The following is a 24,924-nucleotide window of genomic DNA, read 5'->3' on the forward strand; positions in this document are numbered from 1 at the left end:
TAAAATTGGATTCAAACATTATGTTTAATAATAATTATTATTATTTAATAACTACATTTTGCACAAAAAATCATTGTATATTTAATTTCTATTTGATTTTTGTTATTTTATTTGTATTTAAAAAAAAGATATATCTATTTAGTTATATTTTTATATATATTCATTCTATATTGTTTTTTTGTAGCTCTTATTTAACTTGTATTTGTTTTGTTTTTGTAATCTTTAGATGTATTAAATTCATTTGTTTATTTTTATTCATCCTTTTTATTTTATCTTAAATTTATAACCACTCTTGTTTGAATACGCTAATAAGGAGTGATTTCCGGGTTGGCGTCTGCGCATGCGCGAATCGCACTCGACTTAATGAATGAAGGCAAAACCAGCCGTGCTGTTCGTAAAGGAGGCGGGGTCATTGTTCTTGTGACGTCACGCAGCGCGTGCGACTGCAACCACACTTGAAGAAGGGGGTGGGGCGACGGTAGCCTGTTGCCGAGCCCCCCTCTTCTATCGCTTCCAAGCCACGCCCCCCTACCACTCACTTTAGGCGAGTGATGGGAAATCCGGCTTTTAAAAAGTGGCTCTTTCGGCTCGACTCACTGAAATGAATCGGCTCTTTCTCACAAAGGCTTTTAGTGACACGTTAGCAACAAGTAGGCAATTTTATCCATCAAATGAATTACATTTGAAAATGGATTATGCTACTGTCTTACGACAGCCTTTACAGTATTAATATATAGCGAAATTTCAACTGATTTAACGTTTCAAAATAATGACACCGAGCAAACAACAAAGAAATTCACATTGACCAGTCACAAGCGCCTTCAAGAGAGGGAGAGAAAGAGAAAAAAGAGAGGAAAAAAAAGAGTAAGAAAGAGAGATGGTTAGAAAAAGAACAGCTGGAGAAAGAGGGAGAAAATATAGAGAAGACTAAGGAGGAAGATGAAGAGGGTGAAAAAATGAGGCAGACAGATGGAAAGAATGAGAGTGGGTGAAAGAAAGAGAGAAAAATAGAGAAGGAGAATCAGAGAGAGTGAGAGAGAAGGACAGGGAAAGAGAAAATTTGGTAAGGAAAGATGGAGAGAAATAGACAAGAGAAATAGTGAGAGAGAAAGAAGGAGTTAAAGAGACTGACATACATATAGAGAGAGATGAAGTCAGAGAAAGACAAAGAAGGGAAAGAAGAGAAATAGAAACAACATGAGAGAGATAGAGAGAAAAAGAGAGGAAGAGAGAGAGAAAGAGAAGAGAAAGATAGAGGAAGACAGAGACAAAAGAGAGATGGACGGAAAGAAAAAGGGGGAGAGAAAAAAGAGAGTGAAAGAGAGAGAAATAGAGATAGAGGGATAGAGAGAAACAGAAATAAATGGAGGGAACCAAAAAATACAGGAAGAGAGAGAGAGGAGATGAGATGAAAAGGGAGAGAGAGAGAGAGAGATAAAGAGAGAGTTAAAGAAAGAGAGACATACATAGAGAGAAAGAGATTAAGACATAGAAAGATAAAGAAGGGACAAAAAAGAAAAAGAGACAACGCAAGAGACACGGACGGATAAACACAAAGAGAGAGGAGAAGAGAGAGAAAGAGAAGAGAAAGACAGAGACAGAAAAGCGCAAGATAGACAGAAAGAAAAAGGGAGAGAGAAAAAAGAGAGTGAAAGATAGAGGGATAGAGAGAAAGAGAAATAAATGGAAGGAAACAAAAAAGAGAGCAAGAGAGAGAGAGGAAATGAGATAGAAAGAGAGAGAGGGAGCGCGCACATTTCGAAAGGAGCCGGCTCCTTATTAGTGGAGAGCAGTCTCTCCTTGCCGTTCCGTTCGCGAACGACCCGGTCCTATCCGGACCGAATTCTTGAGCATACGATGCGATTGTGAGACACTCCCCCCGCCCCCTGCAGCCCCCCCACCCCACTCATCTCTCCCCCCCTCCCCTGCAGCTGCAATGGCGTGTGCGCAGGTGGCAGCGACGGCGTCTCGGACCCTCAAGTCTTCCCCAAGCGGACCGAAGCGGGCCGCGGCGAGATTCTGATGCCAGCGGGGTTGTCGGGCGCGGAAGGCGGCGGCGGCGGCGGCGGCGCGGGAGGCGGCGGCGACGCGGGTGGCTGCGGCGGCCGCGGCGGAGGATGCTGCGGCAGGCGATCCACCGCGCTCTAAAGGCTTGCTTCTACTGGCTGGGCTTGTTCGTCAGCCGGCACCCGGTCTTCTTCCTGACCGTCCCCGCCGTGCTGACCATCATCCTGGGCTCGGCGGCGCTCAGTCGCTTCCGGGCCGAGAGCGACCTGGAGCGGCTGGTGGCGCCGACGCACAGCCTGGCCAAGATCGAGCGCAGCCTGGCCAACAGCCTCTTCCAGCAGGACCGCTCGGCCCACAAACTCTACTCGGACCTGCACACCCCCGGCCGCTACGGGCGCCTGATCCTGCAGACGGCGGCGGCGGGGGACAACATCCTGGAGGCGGCCGAGCAGGTGCTGAGGGTGCACCAGCAGGTGCTGGATCTCCGCGTGGCCTACCAGGGATTCAACTACTCCTTCGCCCATCTTTGCGTGCTGGGGCCCGGGGAGCGACGCTGCCTGCTCGACGACATCCTGGAGGTCTTCCGGGACATCCGGCAGGCCGTCCTGGCCAACAGCACCTTCCGGAAGGTGCCCGTCGGGTACCCCAATACCACCCTCAAGGTGAATGGCGCTGCGGAGGAGGAGAGGGGGACCCCCTCTCGCGCATCCGCAATGGTCCCGTTGGGGGGAAGGGGGGTCGCCACATCTCGCGCTCTCGCTGGGATATCCTCTCATTTTTTTTACGCATGCAGTGGTTCCCTCTTGCAGCGAATGGACGAACCTTTATTGTCCTTATACGATTGGGGGGGGGGGCTTCTACTTCCAGAAGTACAAAAAAACAACAACAATATATTCATAAAATACGCGCAGGCCGTTCCAAAAGTCACATTTTGACATTGAATGTCCCGAAAAACGATGAAGGATAGAAAAACCATCAATCTCAGAAGAGGTTTAACAGAAACCCTAAGGCAGGGGTGTCAAAGTCATTTGAACTCGGGGGCCACACCATAGAACAAACATTCTCTCGGGGGCCGGACTAGTAGATTGGAAAGAAAGATAAAGAGGAAAAAAAATTAACAGAAAGAGAGGGAGAGAAAAAGAGAAAGGGCGGGAGAAAGAAAGAAAAAGAGAGACAGAGGGAGAGAGCGTGAGAAACAAAAGATAAAAAGCCGTGAGAGAGGAGGAAAAGAAAGGGGGAGGAAGAAAGAAATCCAAAGAGAAATAGAAAGACAGGAGAAAAGAGAAAAGAAAGCGTGAAGAGTGTGAAGAGAGAAAGAGAAAAGAGAGAAAAACGAAAAAAAGAAGTTAGAGCAAAATAAGTTAAAAAGACACAGAGAGAGAAAGAGACAAAGAGCAACAAAGGAAGAGAAAAAGAGAGACACAGAGAGTGAAAGAGACAGAGACAGAATGGGAGAAAAGGGGTGGAATGGAAAGAGAAAGAAAGAAAAAAAAAGAGAGATAAAGAAATAAGAGAAAGAGGGGGGGGAGAGGGCGGGAGAAAAAGAAAAACAGAGAGAGGTAGAGAGCGTGAGAAACAAAAGATAAAAAGTCGTGAGAGAGGGGGAAAAGAAAGGGAGAGGAAGAAAGAAATCCAAAGAGAAATAGAAAGACAGAAGGAGAGAAAAGAAAGCGCAAAGGGTAGGAAGAGAGAAAGAGAAAAGAGAAAAGGAAAAAATGACATTAGAGCAAATAGGTTAAAAGACAGAGAGAGAGAGAGAGAGACAAAGGAAGAGTAAAAGAGACACAGAGAGTGAAAGAAACAGAGAGAGTGGGAGAAAAGGGGTGGAAAAGAGGGAGAGAGAAAGAAAAAGAGACCACGCGAGAGAAATAGATGGATGAACAGAGATAGGAAAAGAGAGGGAAAGAGAAGAGAAAGACAGAGACAGAAAAGCGCAGTGTCTTTGTTCAAGGCACCTGGCAACATCAATTTGACATATTTCAACCTGCAGCTTGTTTTTCTCTTGCACTTCTCTGAGTGGGCCACCTTTTTGCCACCTGTGGGTTAGGGGTTGCTTGAAATTGTTGTTAATGTTGTGTTTCATCGATTGCAAAGTGCTTGAATTTTTGGGTAAAGTGCTTGTAAATTCTTGTTGCCGTGTTTCTCGACATGTCTGCTTAAAAAGGACTTGCCGTTGCATGTCTTCTTCCTGCTGATGGCATTGTCCTATGACGTGTCATCGCCCCCTACAGGACAGGTGTAATAGTGCAAGGACGGCATCTCAATGATGGGCCGTGCAAAACATGAGGGTTAGCTTAACGTGAAAATGGACATGACAAGGTTTGTTTTTATATTTTTAACAATTTCTAAGATACTTAATGTCAAAATATGCCCAAAACTATCAGAACACCCTTGTACAAGTATAACAAAGACTTCTCCTTTTAAGCAAATTAAAAAGGCAAACAGGCGCAAAAGGATGAAAACATAAAACAATTCAAATATATTCATCATATATAATAAACAAGCAAAATGGCCCAGCGTTATTGGCCATGGTTGGTTTACGTGTGCTTAAGAGACAATTAAGGCTGTAGTTATGATAATAGATTGGATTGGGCTGCTTGGAGCTGTGGTACCTAATTTGGCCGCCAGAGTGCAGTAGAGATCCCACAGAAGCAGATGTTTATGGATTTTGTTGGTATTTATTGGGGATGGGGCGACACAAAACCTAGCTAAAGACACTCGCAGAGGCCTAAAGTACAACTGTGTACATTTCCACAGATATTGGTTGAGCTGTTTCGGAGTCTATGGGTCGCATACAAACACACACGCACAGATTTAGATGAGCTAAAGCACTCAAAAACAATTTTTTTAACTGTATTTATTTTCATGAAAATCGGTCCGGCTGTTTTGGAGCCTATAGCCACAAATACCGGATTTTCAAAGTAGTATTTATTTATTTTATTTTAATTTTCTTGTTCATTTTTTTTTTTTTAAATAAAAAATATATTTTCGATATAGGTTTTATTTTTTAAATGTCAAAGTGTCCTTGGGCGACAAGTCACTGAACCTCTAATGCCTTTTGATAAGAAGGTAGGCGCCCCGCATGGCGTGGGTGTGTGCGTGAACGGGTAAGTGTAAAGCATGTCGTTAAGAGATACCGGTAGATCTTGAAAAGCGCTCTATAAACGCAGACCCTCTCCCCATCGACCGTAACAGAGTCCGTCTGGAGTTCTAACCCCGCCCCCTCTTTGTCCCCGGCAGGACGGCCGCGTGTCTTTCATTGGCCACCAGCTGGGGGGCGTGTCCTTCTCGCCCAATAGCCGCGAGCAGCAAGTCAAGTCGGCGCGAGCCGTGCAGATCACGTACTACCTGCGCGCCAACGGGCCGGCGGTCCAGGACGCCATCGCCCGACGCTGGGAGGACGAGTTCTGCGCCCTGGTCCGCCGTCTTTCGGCGGCCCCGCCCCTTCCGTCCGGGGCCACGCCCCTTCCGGCCCCGCCCCCCCAGGCGCTCCGCATGCACTCGCTGACTTCCTTCAGCCTTTGGCGCGACTTCCAGCAGACGGGCGTTCTGGCCAAGGGCGAAGTCCTGGTGGGTTTGGTTCTGGTCCTGTTGGCCGCCACCGTCTCCAGTTCTATGCGGGACTGCCTGCGGGGGAAACCCTTTTTGGGACTTTTGGGGGTCCTCACCGTTTGCATCGCCAACGTCACCTCCGCCGGGATTTTCTTCATTTCCCACGGGAAGTTCAATTCCACGCTGCTGGGGATCCCCTTCTTTGCTATGGGTGAGTTTCGGTTTTCGGTCGTTACACGGTCTCTACGTGTCACAAGGGAACCGGACCAGAACGGAGGCAGGAGGCAGGAAGGGAGAACTCAACTGCGTTGACGATCAAAACTTTTATTTAGCAAAATAAAAGTCGTCCAAAACTCCGGGACAAAAACAAGCTTTTACTCAAAACGTGAAAACACAGGTTTCCTCCGACTCAAACAAAACAGGACAGAGCAAAACAGAACGGAAAATGCAGACAGAAAATGCAATGAGCCAGCACCCGCAAAACCCAAAACCCACCCTTAAGTAGCAGACGCGCACATTAGGCGATCTGCTTCAGCTGGTGCCCAGGGGGCGGGGCCAGCCGGTCGCCACGGCGACCATGCTGGACACGACACTACGTTGTTCTACGTGACCCATCCTATTGCTAGGAAATAAACTACTAAAATGTATCGTTTACCAAATTGTTCGAATGAGTTATTTGACTCCATTAACCAAACATAGCCTTCATTCCCCCAACAACGCATGCTCATTTCTTTTTGTGTAAAGACAGACAAGAGACCGGCATTTCCACACAGGGGCAGATTTAATTTCTTAAAGTATTTAACTAAGTGAACTCTATCGAATTAGATTCTTTCTCGTTCTCCCTCGATCTTCTCCCATCTTCTCCGATCGTCCCACGTCTTTTCACAAGGTGGCGGACCAGCTCCTCCCATGGGCGCGCCAGGTGCCAGCTTCACCACCTCCTCGCCAAAGGGCGTCGCGATGTTCGTCCTAGTGCGTCTGGCCTTCCCCCATCAGCACTCACAGGAATTCTGTTATGAAAATAGGTCTGATGCATTCCAGACAGCCTCACCGTCTAATGTACCTTGAGGAAAAACAGTCAGTGAATCTCTCTCCTGCTCAAACTGAGTACACGTACGTACTTTGTGGTTAATTTGATAATATCCTTTATAGTCAAATGTAAAAAATCCTTCCCTATTTTGTCATTAGTTAATTAATTCAACACGCGTCTATCTAAGCGTTACATTTCTTTTAATGAAATTCGTTTCATCACAAGCTCACAATTAAGCACTTGATATTTTGTCTAGTAATTACACTGTAGTTGTGTTTTAGTAGTATTGCTTTCGTAGTATCTTTACAGTATTATTGTTGTAGTATCTCTTTATTTTAGCATTTCTGTAGTAGGGGAGACATGTGACACATAAAGTCTGTCTTGTAACAATCTCTAAGTTACACAAGACTGTAAAATCGGAAACAATGAAGAACAATGACGGGTGGATAATAAAATAAGAGTCAGCGATAGAAAAGCTCAACCTGAACGTAATGATTGACATTTTAGGCCCTGCCTGGCCAAAAATTCGAATCGGGTATGGCTCAGGTTCATGAGCAAGATCACAGGTGACAATCAGGCCCACCAAGGGTTTTAATCTGGCCTGTGAGATAACACAGAGAGAAGCACTAGAGCAAAATGAGCTGCAGTTTGAAATATGTCCACTAGGTGTCAACCAAGCCGGGCACCACTCGCATAGCAACTGAAATTCTATCTATCTAGCTCTCGTCTTTTTTTCCCTCTCTCTTTCTCTTAAACCTATTAGTCTGCCCTTAGCATGTGGCCCTCAACTAAAGTGAGTTTGACACCCTCTGCTTAAGTTCTACCTCATAGGCCGAAAGTGGCGGACAAAACCTTTACTCCATAGTGAAAGCTTTACAACAGTATATTTCCTCGTGCAGCCGAAGTTTAAAGACTGTTGGAAATACTACATACACTTTAGAAAGACTATAAAAATACTGAAAAAATAAAACCACAGCATTAAGACAAAAATACGACGCAAATACTCCAGATATACAACAAAAATTCTACCATGGAAATTCTACATAAATACTTTAGAAATACTATAAAAATACTGCAAAAAAAAAAACTACAGCCATACGACAAAAATACGACGCAAATACTCCAGATATACAACAACAAAAATCTACTATGGAAATACTACATAAATACTTTTGAAATACAAGAAAAATACTGAAAAATAATACTACACAAATACTCCAGTTATACAACGAAAATTCTACTATAGAAATACTAACAAAATACTGAAACAATACCATTGTGTAAAATCTGCAAAAATCAAACTACGGCAGTACGACAAAATACTATGAAAATACTACATAAATACTTTGGAAATACTTTAGAAATACTGCAAAAATAATACTACGCAAATACTCCAGTTATACAACAGAAATTCTACTATAGAAATACTAACAAAATACTGAAAAAAAAATACTACTATGTGAAAACTGCAAAAATCCAACTACGGCAGTACGACAAAATACTACAGAAATACTGCAGATAAACAACAAACGTTCTCAAACTATCATCCTGGGAGGTCCTCTATCGGCCCATGGGCCACAAGTCTAAGACCCCTGTTCTAGATTGACCTCCCGGCAAATGATGGACACAAATCAGATGAAAATGGTCCTAAATCTAAGCCGGTTTCTTTCCCGATCCTTTAAAATATGCAGGACTTTGTCACTCAAGATGCTATTTTCGGCATCTCGAATCCTTCCGAGACGTCCATTAAAAATAGATTGTCTTCAAAACACCGAGTGGCTGCTTGAAGTTCTTGGCGGCTTTCGTCCCCATTTAGAAGCCATTCCAAAGACGGAGGAAGGAGAATATCCTACATAAATAGGTGGCGCTACAAGCCCGGAGACCATACCCTTTTATACCGAAGCCCGGCTAGCTTCAGTATTTTTGCAGATTAGCAAGACTTGTACTTTTAGGGTCTAAGGATGCCACGGTCTCTCTCCCCAGGTCACGGGACCAAAGGTGTGTTCGAGCTGCTGGCGGGCTGGCGGAGAACCAGGGAGAACCTGCCCTTCAAGGAACGGGTGGCCGACGCCTTCGCCGACGTGATGGTGTGCTACACCATGACCAGCTCCCTCTACATCATCACCTTCGGCATGGGGGCCAGCCCCTTCACCAACATCGAGTCGGTCAAGATCTTCTGCCAGAGCATGTGCGTCTGCGTCCTGGTCAACTACTTCTACGTCTTCTCCTTCTACGGCTCCTGCCTCGTCTTCGCCGGCCAGCTGGAGCAGAACCGCTACCACAGCGTTTTCTGCTGCAAGATCCCCTCGGCCGAGTACCTGGAACGCCAGCCCACCTGGTTCAAGACCATGATGAGCGACGGCCACGACCTTTCCACGCACCACGATAGCGTCCCCTACCAGAACCACTTCATTCAGCACTTTCTCCGCGAGCACTACACCGAGTGGATCACCAACACCTACGTGAAGCCCTTCGTGGTCATCCTGTATCTCATCTACGCCTCCTTCTCCTTCATGGGATGCTTGCAAATCAGCGACGGCTCCAACATCGTCAACCTTCTGGCGAGCAACTCGCCCAGCGTTTCCTACGCGCTGACACAGCAGAAGTACTTCAGCAACTACAGCCCCGTCATAGGCTTCTACATCTACGAGCCCATCGAGTACTGGAACTCCACCGTGCAGGAGCACCTGAAGACGCTCAGCCACGGTTTCAACAAGATCTCCTGGATCGACAACTTCTTCCAGTACCTGCGGCAGGCGAACGTCAGCGCCGCCACTAAAAGCGAGTTTGTCAAAGTCCTCAAGGGTTCCTTCCTGCGGAGCCCCGAGTACCAGCACTTCACAGAGGACATCATCTTCTCCAGGAACCGCGACACGCACGAGTACGACATCATCGCCTCGCGGATGTACCTGGTGGCCCGCACCACCGAGAAGAAGCGGGAGGAGGTGGTGGAGCTCCTGGAGAAGCTCCGGCCCCTCATGCTGATCAACAGCATCAAATTCATCGCTTTCAACCCCACCTTCGTCTTCATGGACCGCTACAGCTCCTCCGTAATCTCCCCCATCCTGACCTCGGGCTTCAGCGTCCTGGCCGTGCTGGTGCTGACCTTCTTCCTGGTGGTCAACCCCCTGGGGAACTTCTGGCTCATCCTCACCGTCACCTCGGTGGAGCTGGGGGTCTTGGGTCTGATGACCCTGTGGAGCGTCGGGACGGACAGCATCTCCATCCTGTGCCTTATCTACACCCTCAACTTTGCCATGGATCACTGCGCCCCGCACCTGTACACCTTCGTGCTGGCCAGCGAGCACACCAGGACGCAGTGCATCAAGTTAGCGCTGGAGGAACACGGCGCCGCCATCTTGCAGAACGCTTCCTGCTTCGTCATCGGGATCCTCCCATTGGTCTTCGTGCCTTCCAACCTGACCTTCACGCTGTTCAAGTGCTCGCTGCTCACGGCCGGCTGCACCGTCCTCCATTGCTTCGTCATCCTGCCCGTCTTCCTCACCTTCTTCCCGCCCTCCAAGAAGCGACACAAGAAGAAGAAGCGAGCCAAACGCAAGGAACGCGAGAGGGAACGCGAGGAGATCGAGTGCATCGACGTCAGGGAGAACCCCGATCACGTGACTAACGTCTGACCGTTCGTCCGACGGCCGAAAACCTCCGTGGCGGGACTCGGTCTCGATAACCCGGGCATACTCTTAGTTCCGCTACTAGCTACAGTAGATGTGAAACTAGCTTAGCGCTATCGGATGCTAGGACGGAATAGTATTCAAAGAGAGAACGGCCGACTTCCGTACGGTTGCGGGTCGGAGTCCGCGGTCGGTCGATCCTGGAGAAACCAACGCTAAACGAGGACGGTCCGGTCCCCTTACGCGCGTGATGGTCTTCGTACCAGTCCAGTGAAAACAGACCCTCCTTGACTTGCCTGCGTCCTGTCCCCTGAAACCGTTTCAGTTCTTTGTGGCCTACGTTTGCTCGATACGAAAAACCAAATTTCGGTCCTTCTGGTTTTGCATCCGCACGGAAAAGATTTGGTTCTGAGATTCTGGACTGTAAATACAAAAGTGATTGAAGTTATGTCCCGGTTTTGTCCTCAAACGACCCAAAAGACACTTGTAGCGTTTCAGATTTCGAGTTCTCGGGCCTCGATTCCAGACTCGTTTTGTAGCGTTCGGTAGCTCCGGAGCGAGACGGTTAAATGCGTGTCGAGAGTTTTCCAGCCGTCAACATAGCATTTAGCGTTAGCTAACTAACGACACACGACTACCTGTTCCCAGGATGCCGGGCAACGTTTTTTTTTTAGTCTCGCTCGAAGAAAACGTTGTTTAGCCGAGCGAGAACAAACGAGAGGAAGACAGAGAAAGAGAGAGAGATAGGGAGGAGAAAAAAAAAGAAAGCATGATATTGTGAAAAAGAAAGAGAGAGAGAGCGCATGAGGAAGACAGAGAAGGGAGAAAGACAGAGGAGCAAGAGAAAGATGAAGAGAAACAGAGAAAACAAGAAACAGAAAAAGCAAGCGAAAGATAAATAGAAATAGAAAATATAGAGAGACAAACAGAGAAGGGGGGGAGGGAGAAAGAAAGAGAGAGAAGGATGCAAAGAGAGAGAAACGAGAGATAGAATGAGATAAAGGGAAAAGAGAAGAAGAGACAGAACAATAGAAAGGGAGAGACAGACCGAGAGAGAAAGAATGCAAAAGAGAGAAAGAGACAATGAAATGAAAAAAGAGAGAGAGAAAAAGAAAAAAAAGACAGAGAGAAAAAGAGGGAGGGAGAAAAAGCGATTGAGAATATGAGAGAGAAAAAGATTCAGAAATAAACAGAGACCCAAAGAGAGACACAGAAACAGAAATAAAGCTAGAGTGTCCTTGTGAGTGGCACCTGCCTTCAGCGACATCAAGTGGCCATATCTCAAACCCCAGCTCATTTTTCTCTCGCGCTTCTCTCCGCGTTGTTTCGCCGGCCCGGATGTAAAGCCTCGGCGGGCCCCGATCCGGCCCGCGGCCCGCATGCTTGATACCTATACGATAGATGGTATTCATTTTAACCTCAGCATGATCGCACACACGACAAAAAGATACCATTAGAATCGAGTATTAAATATGCAAAGCTTTGCAAATATGCGACCGATAGTTTCACGCGCGCTTTCCACGTGAAGAATATTCGACATGTTTCTGAATAGCGGCTATCGCTAACGTGCCAAAATGGCAAAAAAGGGACAGATTAGACCTCAAAAGGATAGTATTATTATAGTAGAACTCCAGATTATTGCCGTAGTTGGAATACTTCAGTGGAAACTTGCCGCAAATTTGTATTTTTAATCATGTTTTATTCTCAATAATCACTGCAAAGACTCGACGACAAAAAAGCTTGCGTCACGCTTGAGAAAACGGTAGTCGCAGTGGATGGATGATGCGGTTGTGCCGTGATCGGTCACTTGAGAATAAAGTGGTTGCGACTGACGGGTGACAGCACATTGACAATCTCTTGCGCTTGAGAAAAGAGCGGTCGCAGATTATGAGTGTCGACTCTGTTGTGTTGTCGAAAGTCACGCACTTGAGAAAAGAGTAGTCGCAACTGATGAGTGTCGACATCATTGTGCCGTCAACCGTCACACTTGAGAAAACGGTAGTCGCAGTGGATGGATGATGCGGTTGTGCCGTGACAGGTTACTTGAGAAAAAGTGGTTGCGACTGACGGGTGACAATGACATCATCGGTTACATTTGTGAAAAGAGCAGTCGCAGATCTAGAGTGTCAACTCTGTTGTGTTGTCGTAAGTCACGTACTTGAGAAAAGAGCAGTCGCAACTGATGAGTGTCAACATCATGACCGGTCACTTGAGAATAAAGTGGTTGCGACTGACGGGTAACAGCACAATGACAATCTCTTCCGCTTGAGAAAAGAGCGGTCGCAGATTTCAAGTGTTGTGCCGTCGTGTCATCGCATGTCACACTTGAGAAAATGGTAGTCGCAGTGGATGGATGATGCTGTTGTTCCGTGACCAGTCACTTGAGAATAAAGTGGTTGCGACTGATGGATGACAACATGATGACATCATCAGTTATGTTTGCGAAAAGAGCGGTCGCAGATTTAGAGAGTTGCGCCGTTGTGTCATCGCATGTCACGCTTGAGAAAAGAGCAGTCGCAACTGATGAGTGTCGAAATCATTGTGCCGTCAACTGTCACACTTGAGAAAACGGTAGTCGCAGTGGATGGATGATGCTGTTGTGCCGTGACCGGTCACTTGAGAATAAAGTGGTTGCGACTGACAGTACAATGACAATCTCTTCCACTTGAGAAAAGAGCGGTCGCAGATTATGAGTGTCAACTCTGTTGTGTTGTCAAAGTCACGCACTTGAGAAAAGAGCAGTCGCAACTGGTGAGTGTCGACATCATTGTGCCGTCACACTTGAGAAAATGGTAGTCGCAGTTGATGGATGATGCGGTTGTGCCGTGATCATTCACTTGAGAAAACAGTGGTTGCGACTGACGGGTGACAGCACAATGACATAGTTGGTTACATTTGCGAAAAGAGCATTCGCAGATTTAGAGTGTCAACTCTGTTGTTTTATCATAAGTCACGTACTTGAGAAAAAAGCAGTCGCAACTGATGAGTGTCAACATCATGACCGGTCACATGAGAATAAAGTAGTTGCGACTGACGGGTGACAGCACAATGACAATCTCTTCCACTTGAGAAAAGAGCGGTCGCAGATTAAATGTGTCAACTCTGTTGTGTTGTCGTAAGTCACGCATCTGAGTAAAGAGCGGTCGCAACTGATGAGTGTTGACATCGTTGTGCCGTCACCCGTCACACTTGAGAAAATAGTAGTCGCGATTGATAGATGATGCTGATGTGCCGTGATCATTCACTTGAGAAAACAGTGGTTGCGACTGACGGATGACAGCACAATAACATCATCGGTTATGTTTGCGAAAAGAGCGGTCGCAGATTTTGAGTGTTGCACTGTCGTGTCATCGCATGTCACACTTGAGAAAACGGTAGTCGCAGTGGATGGTTGATGCTGCTGTGCCGTGACCGGTCACTTGAGAATAAAGTGGTTGCGACTGACGGGTGACAGCACATTGACAATCTCTTTCACTTGAGAAAATGGTAGTCGCAGTTGATGGATGATGCTGTTGTCCCCTTGCTACGCACAGCCGAAGTTGTGCCGTCGACTTTCTCACTTGAGAAAAGTGCGGTCGCAACCGACGGATGACTTCGTCGTGTCGTCCCCCGTCCCCCGTATTTGTTGTCATCCCGTCACTTGAGAAAAGAGCGGTCGCGGCCGACACGTAGCGTATGGAGACGGCATGAAGGAAACGAAAACGGGATGGTTTGCATGGCACCGCATCGTAACGTTTGCATGTCCGGAAATCGCTTTTTAATCTTTGCCAAATTTGTTTGTCCTTCCGCTGCCCCCCCCCCCCAAATAAAATAAAAAAAGAATCCAAAAAAAGTCGCATACGGGCCTAAACAAAAGCCAGAACATTTTCCCCGTGTCAAATCCATGTACTATACAATTTTGTATTATTTTCTAAGAAAATATATACCAGAGAAAGATTTTTGACATGATTTTCGTACAAAAAGATGAAGACAGTAGAAGAACAATAAAGAGTGGAATGTTACCAAAGCAGTGTACGGCCATTTTGATGAGAGGTGCCAAAATGTGTTTTGTGTGTCTTGACCCCGTTTTATCTCACGTCCCATCCTAAAGTCCCTTTAGTCTCATCTTGTCAAGAACCGGAACAGGATCAGGACCTAAACGTTCTCACACAACCCTTTATTTGACAGAAAATGGGGAGTCATGCACGTTAGGCAGCAGTCTGGCGTGGAAAGACAGGAAGCCAGAGACCGACGAGATCGATTCCAATCGCACGAGTTGATATCGGACAGATGGGGTCGATACCGGGCAGGACGGGACAGACGGGATTGATAATGAATCGGGATATGGAAAATAAACAGGAGAAACTAGACGGGAACGAAAACTGGAGAAATAATAAACAGAACGAGAATAGACTGAAACAAAACTGGACAAAATAAACGGGAACAATACCGTACAGGGACAGGACAGAGTCGAAACCCAAGTCTTGCGGGGCAGAAATTCGTTGACGGACTGACAAAGGAAGCGTGGCAGCGCTGAGCTTAAAATAAACAGAAAGCCAATCTGTTAACGCGCCGCAGCTGGCACCACACGGGCGGGGCCAATTGGGCACCGTGGCAACTGTGACACATCTGGCCTGTGTGTTTTTTGCCCTCTATAATGTGCTCTGTTCTCCAGTGTCTCCTTTCACAGACCTTGTGCACTTCATGAGGCTCAGTCGTTACGAGTCATTTAGGTCGACATTGGATTCTTCAGAAGTCATTAGGGTAGACGCACACACGCAAAAGGTCCGATTCTCTGGACGTTTGCTCGACGGCAGGGCAGAGGCAAAGTCAAATGAAAAAATACTAGGAGTTGATGACAAATGTGAGACCGCTATACTCTCTCACACATACTACTATGCTTTCACACCTATACATTTATACTCTCAATTGAATACTATTATACACCCCCCCCCCCCCCCCCCGCACACACTACTATACTCTCACACCTACACTACTATTCTTTCTGCTGTCACAGTCTTGTTTCACGCACAGACTGAGGAGATCATTTCTTCCTCACGCCATGAGGCTCTTTAACTCCACCCGGGGGAGTCAAAGCCCACATGAAACCACACCTACCCTATTTTTATTGCAGTGTGTATTTTTTGTAGCACTATTTAAATACTCTTATAGCAAAAATTTATATTGGGTCTTTTTGTATTCTATAACTTTTATTATTTTATTTTTCAACACAAGTGTCAATTTCCCTACGGGGATGAATAAACTATCTATCTATCCATCTATATATCTAGATCAAACTAAAGATCTATCCATCTAGATCTATCTAGATCTAACTAGAAATCCATCTATCTAGATTTAACTAAAGATCTATCCATCTATCTAGACCTAACTAAAGATCTATCCATCTATGTAGATCTATCTATCTATCTATCTAGATCTATCTAAAGATCTATCCATCTATCTAGATCTATCTAAAGATCTGTCTATCAATCTAGATCCAACTAAAGATCTATCCATCGATCTAAGTAGATCTAACTAAAGATCTGTCTATCTATCGGGTCTACAATCTATCTATCTATCTAGATCTAACTAAAGATCTATCCATCTATCTAGATCTAACTAAAGATCTATCCATCTATCTAGATCTATCTAAAGATCTATCTATCAATCTAGATCCAACTAAAGATCTATCCATCGATCTAACTAGATCTAACTAAAGATCTGTCTATCTATCGAGATCTACATTCTATCTATCTAGATCTAACTAAAGATCCATCTATCTAGATCTAACTAAAGATCTATCTATCCATCTATCTAAAGATCTATCTATCAATATAGATCCAACTAAAGATCTATCTATCAAACTAGATCCAACTAAAGATCTATCCATCTATCTAACTAGATGTAACTAAAGATCTGTCTATCGAGATCTACAATCTATCCATCTATTTAGATCTAACTAAAGATCTATGTATCTAGATCTAAGATCTATCCATCTATATCCAAGATCTATCTATCTATATCTAACTATCTATTTATCTATCTATCTAGATCTAACTATCTATCTATCTACTCGATCTAGATCTATCCATCACACACATTAGTATAGCGTTTTTTTCAAGTATATTGAGTTGGAGCCCCGCCCCCCCAAGCCCTTCACCCTAATTCATGACTTTTTCATACTTTCAACCACTTAAAACTTCCACATGTACTTCCAATGTACTCCACAGAAACACAAAATCAAAAATAGTAGTACTCACCACATAGATTATCGACATTTGACTTGAATTGTCGCTTAGAAAGAAGATACTTTCAATTGATACCTTTTCGAGGAATTGGACACAGGTGAGAGCAAATCGGGCCGAGGGAAGACATCCGGTTACCTGAAAATAGAGGAAGTAGAAAACGCCTCTTCAAAATAAAACCTACATAAACATTTTTTTCAAAAAAAAAAACAGTCCAATTTTACTTCCTAAAAATGATATGGAGGGCTGAATTGTCCGTTTAAAAACGTTTCTCCTTTTTGACCGCTAGGTGTCGCACTTAAACCTGCAATGAAGAAAGAAATATATTAATCGTTCTAAAAGGTGACTAAAGAAACTGTATTTTCCTCAAATATTATGCATTTGTAATATCACGTATATATACACAAATAAATACTGGTAAACCATATATTAATAATAATAAATAAACCAAATCAATAGAAATAGAGAATATAGAGAGACAAACAGAGAAGGGAGAGAGAGAAAAAAAAAGAGAGAGAGAAAGATGCAAAGAGAAACGAGAGATGGGGATGAGAGAAAGAGAAAGGGAGAAGAAGAGATAGAAAAATAGAAAGAGAGAGACAGACGGAGAAAGATGTAAAGAGAGAGAAACGAGAGATGGGATGAGAGAAAGAGGAAGGGAAAATAAGAGATAGAAAAATAGAAAGAGAGACAGACGGAGAAAGATGTAAAGAGAGAGAAACGAGAGATGGGATGAGAGAAAGAGAAAGGGAGAAGAAGAGACAGAAAAATAGAAAGAGAGAGACAGACAGAGAAAGAACGCAAAAGAGAAAGAGACAGTGAAATAAACAAAAAGAGATAGAGAGAAAAAGAAAAAAAGACATGGAGAGAGAAAAAAGAGAAGAGAAAAAAAGAGGGAGTGAGAAAAAGCAATTGAGAATATGAGAGAGGAAAAATAGTCATTTATTTATTTATCTATTGAATGGATTAAAATTGAATTGAATTCATGCGATGAGATTAGACTCGGCACTCCGGGTTAAACGTGACACGTAAAGACTTTGAAGGGGAACATAAGAAAAAAGGACGATCGGGATGAATAGACGAGAAAAAAAGGAATTTTCACATCACGCTTAAAAAACTGGCCGAAGTTATATAGAGAGAAGAAGAAGAAAAATAGAATCTAACGACAAAGAGAAAAAGTATTAGGAAAAGGACACGAGAATACAAAGTTAAATAGAAGAAATACAAAAACAACCCAGAAGAAAGAAATCTTTTTTTGCGAAAATGTCAAGACCAGAACGGGGACAGGACCCACTTGCGTAACGTTTCTCTCAGTTTCATAGAAGAAAAGAAAGGTTTGCACCCACAATCCGGGGATCGCTGGGCACGGGACGCGGCAGCGATGGCGGTGTCGGGAACAGAAAAAACGGGTCAGTAGCCGGGACAAGAGAGCAAAAACGTGGTCAAAATCCAAAAAACGGGTCGAAGCCGGGAGACAGACGGGAGCGAAAACAGGTGTCGGGGTGGAAAACGGCTCGCCAAGAGTAAACTGAGGTTCGCAGACGGAAGGAGTCGACTGAAACGAGTCACGGCGAGGCAAATATCAAATTTGGGTTTCCTGTGTCCATGGAAAGTCAAAAAAAATGAGCTTGCTTTGAAATGATGTACAAATACAGTGAAGGAAACATGTACAGATACAAAAATTGGATTTGAACCCCCACTATATTGCTATTTCTCCCCCTTAGAAATCACGGAGGGCTCTGAAATTTTCATCGTAGGTGCATGTCTACTGTGAGGGAGATAAACTAAAAAGAAAAATCCAGAAATCACAATGCAGGATTTTTTAACGATTTACTTGTGTGATATAGATGGTAAATGGTCTGCATTTCTATGGAGCTTTTCAAGTCAATGAAGACCTCCCAAAGAACTTTACAATGTGCTTCACACTTACCCATTCACACACACACTTACATACCAGTTAGGAGTCGGCCTCCAAACGTTTTGAGGATAATCAAGATGCTAAATGGTCTGCATGTAAATAGCGCTTTTCAAGTCAATGAAGACCTCCCAAAGCGCTTTACAATGGGCTTCACACTTTTATCTATTCACACACACACACACTCACACACCATTAGGGAGTCAGCCTCCAAACGTTTTGAGGATAATCAAGATGCTAAATGGTCTGCATTTCTCTAGCGCTTTTCAAGTCAATGAAGACCTCCCAAAGCGCTTTACAATTGGCTTCACACTTACCCATTCACACACGCACTCACATACCATTAGGGAGTCAGCCTCTAAAAGTTTTGAGGATAATCAAGATGCTAAATGGTAAATGGTCTGCATTTCTCAAGCGCTTTTCAAGTCACTGAAGAGCTCCCAAAGCGCTTGACAATGTGCTTCACACTTCCTCATTCACACACACACACTCACACACCTATAGGGAGTCAGCCATGCAAGGCAACTATCTGCTTATTGGGGGCATTAGGAGTTCAGTTTCTTGCCCAAGGACACTTCGACTTATAAGACGGAGGAGCCGGGAATCGAACCTGCGACCTCTTGATCCCAAGACCTTCTGATCTACTGCCGTCGTTAAATCATTATTGTAATTTTTATATTTTACTTATTCATCCTGATAGTTTTTCGTCCCTTTTTCTCTTTAAAGTCTTGATATGATATATTTTCCCCTGGAGTGTCACGTCTAATCTCCTTGCATACAATGTCACGTATCAATGACAAGAAAGACGATTGTAATTGTGATTGGAATCGAACCCGGGTCTCCCGCGCTGCAGGTCAATGCTTGTCGGTTAATGTTAGAATTATCGGTTAAGTATAACTCGATTATGTATAACTTCCGATCGGTAAATGAACCCTTGCCATCCTTTTACACATTTGGCCCGCGGGCCGCGAGTTTGACACACTAGTGAAAAATATAATTATAATATTTGTATTTTTTAGCACATAGTAACACCTTTAGCCAATTTTAGTGTTTTTTAACTTAGATAGTACTAAAAAAAAACCTGCGATTGGCTGGCAACCAGTTCAGGGTGTCCCTGATGATTGCTGGGATGGGCTCCAGCACCCCCGCGACCCTACTGAGGATAAGCGGTGCAGCTCATGAGATGAGATGAGATTACTAAAAAAATATGATTTATATCATTTGTAATAATATATGACATATACGTAACGGCATAAACCACAGGTGTCAATCAGGCGGCCCGCGGGCCAGATCGGGCCAGCTAAGGGATTGAATCCGGCCCGCCAGACAACACTCAGAGAAGTGCAAGAGAAAAACAAGCTGCAGGTTGAAATAGGTCAACGTGATGTTGCCAAAGCCAGGTGCCTCTAACTCTCTCTCTCTCTCTTTTCCACCCTTTTTCTCCCACTCTCTGTCTCTTTCACTCTCTGTGTCTCTCTTTTTCTCTTTCTTTGTTGTTCTTTGTCTCTTTCTCCCTCTGTGTCTTTTTAACTTCTTTTGCTCTAACTTCCTTTTTCCCTTTTCTCTCTTTTCTCTTCCTACCCTTCGCGCTTTCTTTTCTCTCCTTCGGTCTTTCTATTTCTCCTTGGATTTCTTTCTCCCTCTCCCTTTCTCTTCCCCCCTCTCTCATGACTTTTTATCTTTTGTTTCTCACGCTCTCTCCCTCTCTCTGTTTTTCTTTCTTTCTCCCGCCCTCTCTCCTTTTCTCTCCCTCTCTTTCTCTTATTTCTTGATCTCTTTTTTTCTTTCTCTTGAATCTACTCGTCCGGCCCCCGAGAGAATGTTTGTTTTATGGTGTGGCCCCCGAGTTCAAATGACTTTGACACCCCTGGCATGAACAATGGAAGTACTGTACTAAGATTGACTGTTGTTTACAGAGAACTCGCGACATCTAGTGGAGAAAAGCAGAACTGCACGCCATCGTTTGACGACCAGCGTCCATTTATTTCTACGTGAATCGATTTATTGACATAATTTCATATTTTATGTATGAAAACATCAGCATTCTGGTGTTTTTTCCATCGATCCCAGGATTTGATCATTTCTCTTTGGTTACCATGGCAACAGGCAAGGGGTAACCTTAGGTACTTGCTTCCATACAGATTTCATTCGCTTTAATCATTTTTATTTTTTTGAGCTGGCTTCGGATCAAGAAAGGGAACATGTGACCCAAATGGACCCAGTTCCGATCGAACCGATACCATAGAACTCATTTGCTGCGTTTTCATTCAATCCATTTATTTATCTTGTAGTCGGGCCCAAAAATAACAATAATAATCATAACAGTGGGCGAGAAATATAGTAATTGTACTGATATCAATCCACCGTATCATCAATTAGACCACTAGGGATCAAGATGATGTATAGAAAAAGGCACTGGATTTCACAGTCATCTTATTTTCACTCTCGGCTGAACTATTTCCCATGATACCCCATGACTGTGGGCGATAAGCTAAAATCCAATACCTTTTCTATTAAAATATACAATCCTAATGGCTTGGAGTAGAGGGGTCACCACCTTGGCGTCCGTTTTTGTTTTAGGAGGCAGAATTTGGTGCAAGGCCAGAACCGGAAGCAGAATCGAGCGAATTTTGCGCTCTTAAAAGAAGAAAAAAAAAAGAAAGAAAAGGAGCGTGCCTAATAGAGGACCATGCGCTTCCATTTCCGCCCGCAACTAAACGCTTTAGATAACACAATCCTCGCCTGTTAACCATTTCAACTCGTACACTTTTACCTCCCATATATCTATCTGTATATATATATATATATATATATATATATATATATATATATATATATATATATATATATTCATTTCATTTCATTTTTTCATTTCATTTCAAATTTCAATATTTTACTATTTATTTTGTCTTTTTCAAAATTATTTTTCCATTTAAGAACATATTGTATTTAAGTTATTTAGTTATTTTTAAAATGTTTTAATATTTTGATATGTATGTATTTATTCCATGTATTTATTTTTTAAGTTGTATTTATTTTGGTTTTCTCTTATATATTTATTTATTTTGCATATCATTTCTGAATTTTACTATATTTAATTACTTTAATATTTTTTTGGTATCCGTTTTGAATTATATATTTAAAACAATATTTATTTATGGATGTTCATTTTATGTTATTGTTTGGTGTTTTTTAATAATGTATGTGTATATATTTTCTTATAAGGGTTTAGGGTATTTCATGTGTTTATATGTGATTATTTATTCCTTTTTTGAAACGGTTTTTTTATTTTACTGTTTTCTTTATTTTTCTTTTATTTTTACACATATGATCATTTATTTTTTCAATGAATATTCTTGATGGTAATTGTTTGAAGATTTTTTTCAAACAAGTTTATTTACGTTTTCTGGGTGTGTTTTTAAAAACGTATATACATACATTTATGTGTTTTTCGATATGTATTCATATGTTATTTGTTATTATTTGTTTATCTCTAAAATGTGTGTTTTTATTTTTTTATATACATGAATATTTTCAAATGATTCTTGTCTATCATAGTATTTTTTATGAATGTATTTGTATCCTCGTATTTATTTTTGGAAAATATTTGATTTCTATTTCATTAGGATTTCTGTCAAGCGCGCGCTAATATACCCGGAAGCGCCATCAAAGCCCGGAAACGATACTTTCACAATCAAAGCATTTCTACATCCATAAAATCGGCTTTAGGAAACGTCGACATAAGCAGTCCATCGGGAAATCATTTTATTTTGTAAAAACAGAACATTTCAAAGACAATTGACTGGAAGATAATATCCTTCAAAGTCTTAAAGGGACAGTGCGGATGTCACTGTATTGTGCCGTGCGACTGAAAAAGGAGCGCTAAAAAAGCACAAGGTGGGAATACAAACCACGGAGACTCGAAGGAACCAAACCACAACTTGTTTTTGAGATTCCGGGGTACCCGTAGCAGCAAGAGGGCCGACAATCCGCTCCCTGTAGGCCGGCTTCATGTTACGTTAAATACGAACACGTTTCTTGACCGACAAGTGTTTAAAAAAATACATATTTATTGGATATTTGGTGTATTTATCTTTTTAATGAAATCAATAGATTCTTTTTGAATGAAAGACCACTAGGGGGTGCTAAATGATACCCACTGTCCCTTTAAAACAACATAAAGAACACAAAGGAGCAACAGTGACATCAGAAAGTGACAATTCAGCAGCTTTTGCACAGTTAGACCGAAAAAAATACACAATTGACCTGTGGCCAAGCCCCGCCCCCTTTACTCAATTACTCGATCCACGTTGAGGTGGTGCCGTGCACGACCACATAGCTCTGTCCAAAGCAGACACTTGTCTCGATTTCAACAAGTAGTAGTATTTTTGTAGTATATAATTTTGTAGTATTACTGTAGTTTTATTCTTGTAGTATTTCAGTAGTATTTTTGCAGTACATATGACTCGTCGGCATAAAGCCGTTAAATGATTTATAAGCATCTACTTGTTTGCAAGTAGGAATTTGCGTCACTCGTTAGCATGTAGCCTTTAGCATGATTTGCTAGCATTTAGTTATTCACCATTTAGCAGTTTTCATAACTCAGTAGCATGTAACCTTTAGCATGACTTGTTAGTATGTAGTCATTTGCATGTAGCTTTTAGCATTTTCTGAATAGCCAGTAGCCTTTAGCATGACTTGTTAGTATGTAGTCATTTGCATGCAGCTTTTAGCATTTTCTGAATAGCCAGTAGACTTTAGCATGACATGTTAGCATGTAGTCATTTGCATGCAGCTGTTAGCATCTTCGCATTCGCCAGTATCCTTTAGCATTACTTGTTAGCATGTAGTCATTTGTATGTAGCTGTTAGCATCTTCTCATCAGCAGGTAGCTTTTAACATGACTTCTTAGCATGTAGTCATTTGCATCTTCTCATTAGCCAGTAGCCTTTAGCATGACTTGTTAGCATGTAGTCATTTGACTCTAGCTGTTAGCATCTTCTCTTTAGCCAGTAACCTTTAGCATGACTTGTTAGCATGTTGTAATTTGCACGTAACTGTTAGCATCTTCTCATTAGCTAGTAACCTTTAGCTTGTCTTGTTAGCATGTAGTCATTTTCATGTAGCTTTTAGCATCTTCTCATTACCCAGTAACCTTTAGCATGACTTATTAGCATGTAGTCATTTGCATGCAGATTTTAGCATCTTCTCATTAGCCACTAGCTGTCGGCATGACTTGTTAGCATGCAAAGGGTCCTCCCATAATAATAATAATAATAATAATTTCCTTGTATTGTCATTCTGTGTAACAATGTACACAGAACGAAATGTCGATTGCACCTGACCCGTTGTAGCGAGCCGATGCAGCCGCAGCCAACAGAGGGCGCCGCCGACCACTTTTTAAGTCTTAGGAATGACTCGGCCGGGGCGCGAACCCGAACCTCCCTGCTTCACACTCACCCATTCACACACACACACACACACACACCCATAGCGGAGTCAGGCGCCTACCTGCTTATCGAGGGAATTGAAAGTTTAGTGTCTTTCCCAAGGACACCTAAGCAGGTGTTAGCATGACTTGTTACATTGTAGCATGTCGTTGTTAGCATGCAGTCGTTAGCATGTAGCCGTCAACCTGACTCGTTAGCAATTAGCCGTTAGCATCTATTCGTACTGTAACAATTTCAATAAAAGTATTTTATGACGTACTGACATTTTTGTGGTCGAAACGGAAGCCCCGATGCTATACAACAGGCGCGACTTTTTGTATGCAGTTTAAATCCAAAACCTGCGGGTGGCGCCCCTAACACAAAAGGAGGCTGGAAGCGTAAGAAAGAAAACCCACGAACAAAACGGCGGGTTTGCATCGCGCACTGCGATTGGCCGGTGGCGTTTAGGGGCGGGGTTTAGCCGTAGTTCCATCCGGAAGGGCAATGGAGATCATTAATGTGGAGCAAAATGGCGTCACGAAAAAGTGCAGTGTAACAGGTCTTTCCAGTGAGATACGACCAAAAAAGACATTTACAGGCTTTTAACTACTACACTTGTCGACAGGGGTGGGCAACTATTTGGGGTCGGGGGCCACATGGCTTTAAAAATGTGGCCCAGGGGCCGGTTAGGGGACCATTTAATAATACAGGCAGACACCTACATGTTCTATTTCTTTTTTTTTTTTTATCGATTATTTTCATATAATTGCTTTTGAAAACACTCACAATTAAAGCATTAAAGTTTTTAAATGTATATATTTTTTGTAGTATTACTGCAGTAGTATTTTTCTAGTATTTCCGCAGTTGTATTTTGTTGTATTTGTTCAGAAGTATTTTTGTAGTATGACTTAGTTTTACATCTGTAGTTTTAATTGGATAGTATTTTTGCAGTAGTGCTTTTGTATTAGTAGTGTATTTTGATTTTTTTTAGTATTTCAGTAGCATTCCTGCTGTAGTATTAACATAGTACTATTGTAGCCGCGTTTTTGTAATATTATTGTAGTTGTATTCTCCTAGCAACTCCGCAGTCGGAATTTTGTAGTATTTCTGGAGTGTTTTTGAATATATATATATATAT

The 24,924-nt window shown here is 43.1% G+C and overlaps 1 protein-coding gene and 1 long non-coding RNA gene across 2 annotated transcripts; one reads left to right on the forward strand and one right to left on the reverse strand.

Moving 5' to 3' along the window:
* The first annotated feature begins 1,930 nt into the window (after nt 1-1,930).
* ptchd4 (patched domain containing 4) lies at nt 1,931-14,214 on the forward strand. Its single transcript, XM_088324393.1, has 3 exons — nt 1,931-2,669; nt 5,248-5,770; nt 8,573-14,214. The coding sequence occupies exons 1-3, from the start codon at nt 2,118-2,120 to the stop codon at nt 10,222-10,224; spliced, it is 2,727 nt and encodes a 908-aa protein (XP_088180519.1). The 5' UTR covers nt 1,931-2,117; the 3' UTR covers nt 10,225-14,214.
* On the reverse strand, nt 6,106-24,924 carry LOC148345928 (uncharacterized). The gene is made up of 3 exons (XR_015848193.1): nt 23,869-24,924; nt 16,458-16,580; nt 6,106-6,622 (listed from the first exon to the last, which is right to left on the reverse strand). It is a non-coding gene; the product is annotated as an uncharacterized LOC148345928 (long non-coding RNA).

Source organism: Urocampus carinirostris, chromosome 20, assembly GCF_059441175.1.
Source record: "Urocampus carinirostris isolate Australia breed hairy pipefish chromosome 20, RoL_Ucar_1.0, whole genome shotgun sequence".
NCBI lineage: Eukaryota > Metazoa > Chordata > Actinopteri > Syngnathiformes > Syngnathidae > Urocampus > Urocampus carinirostris.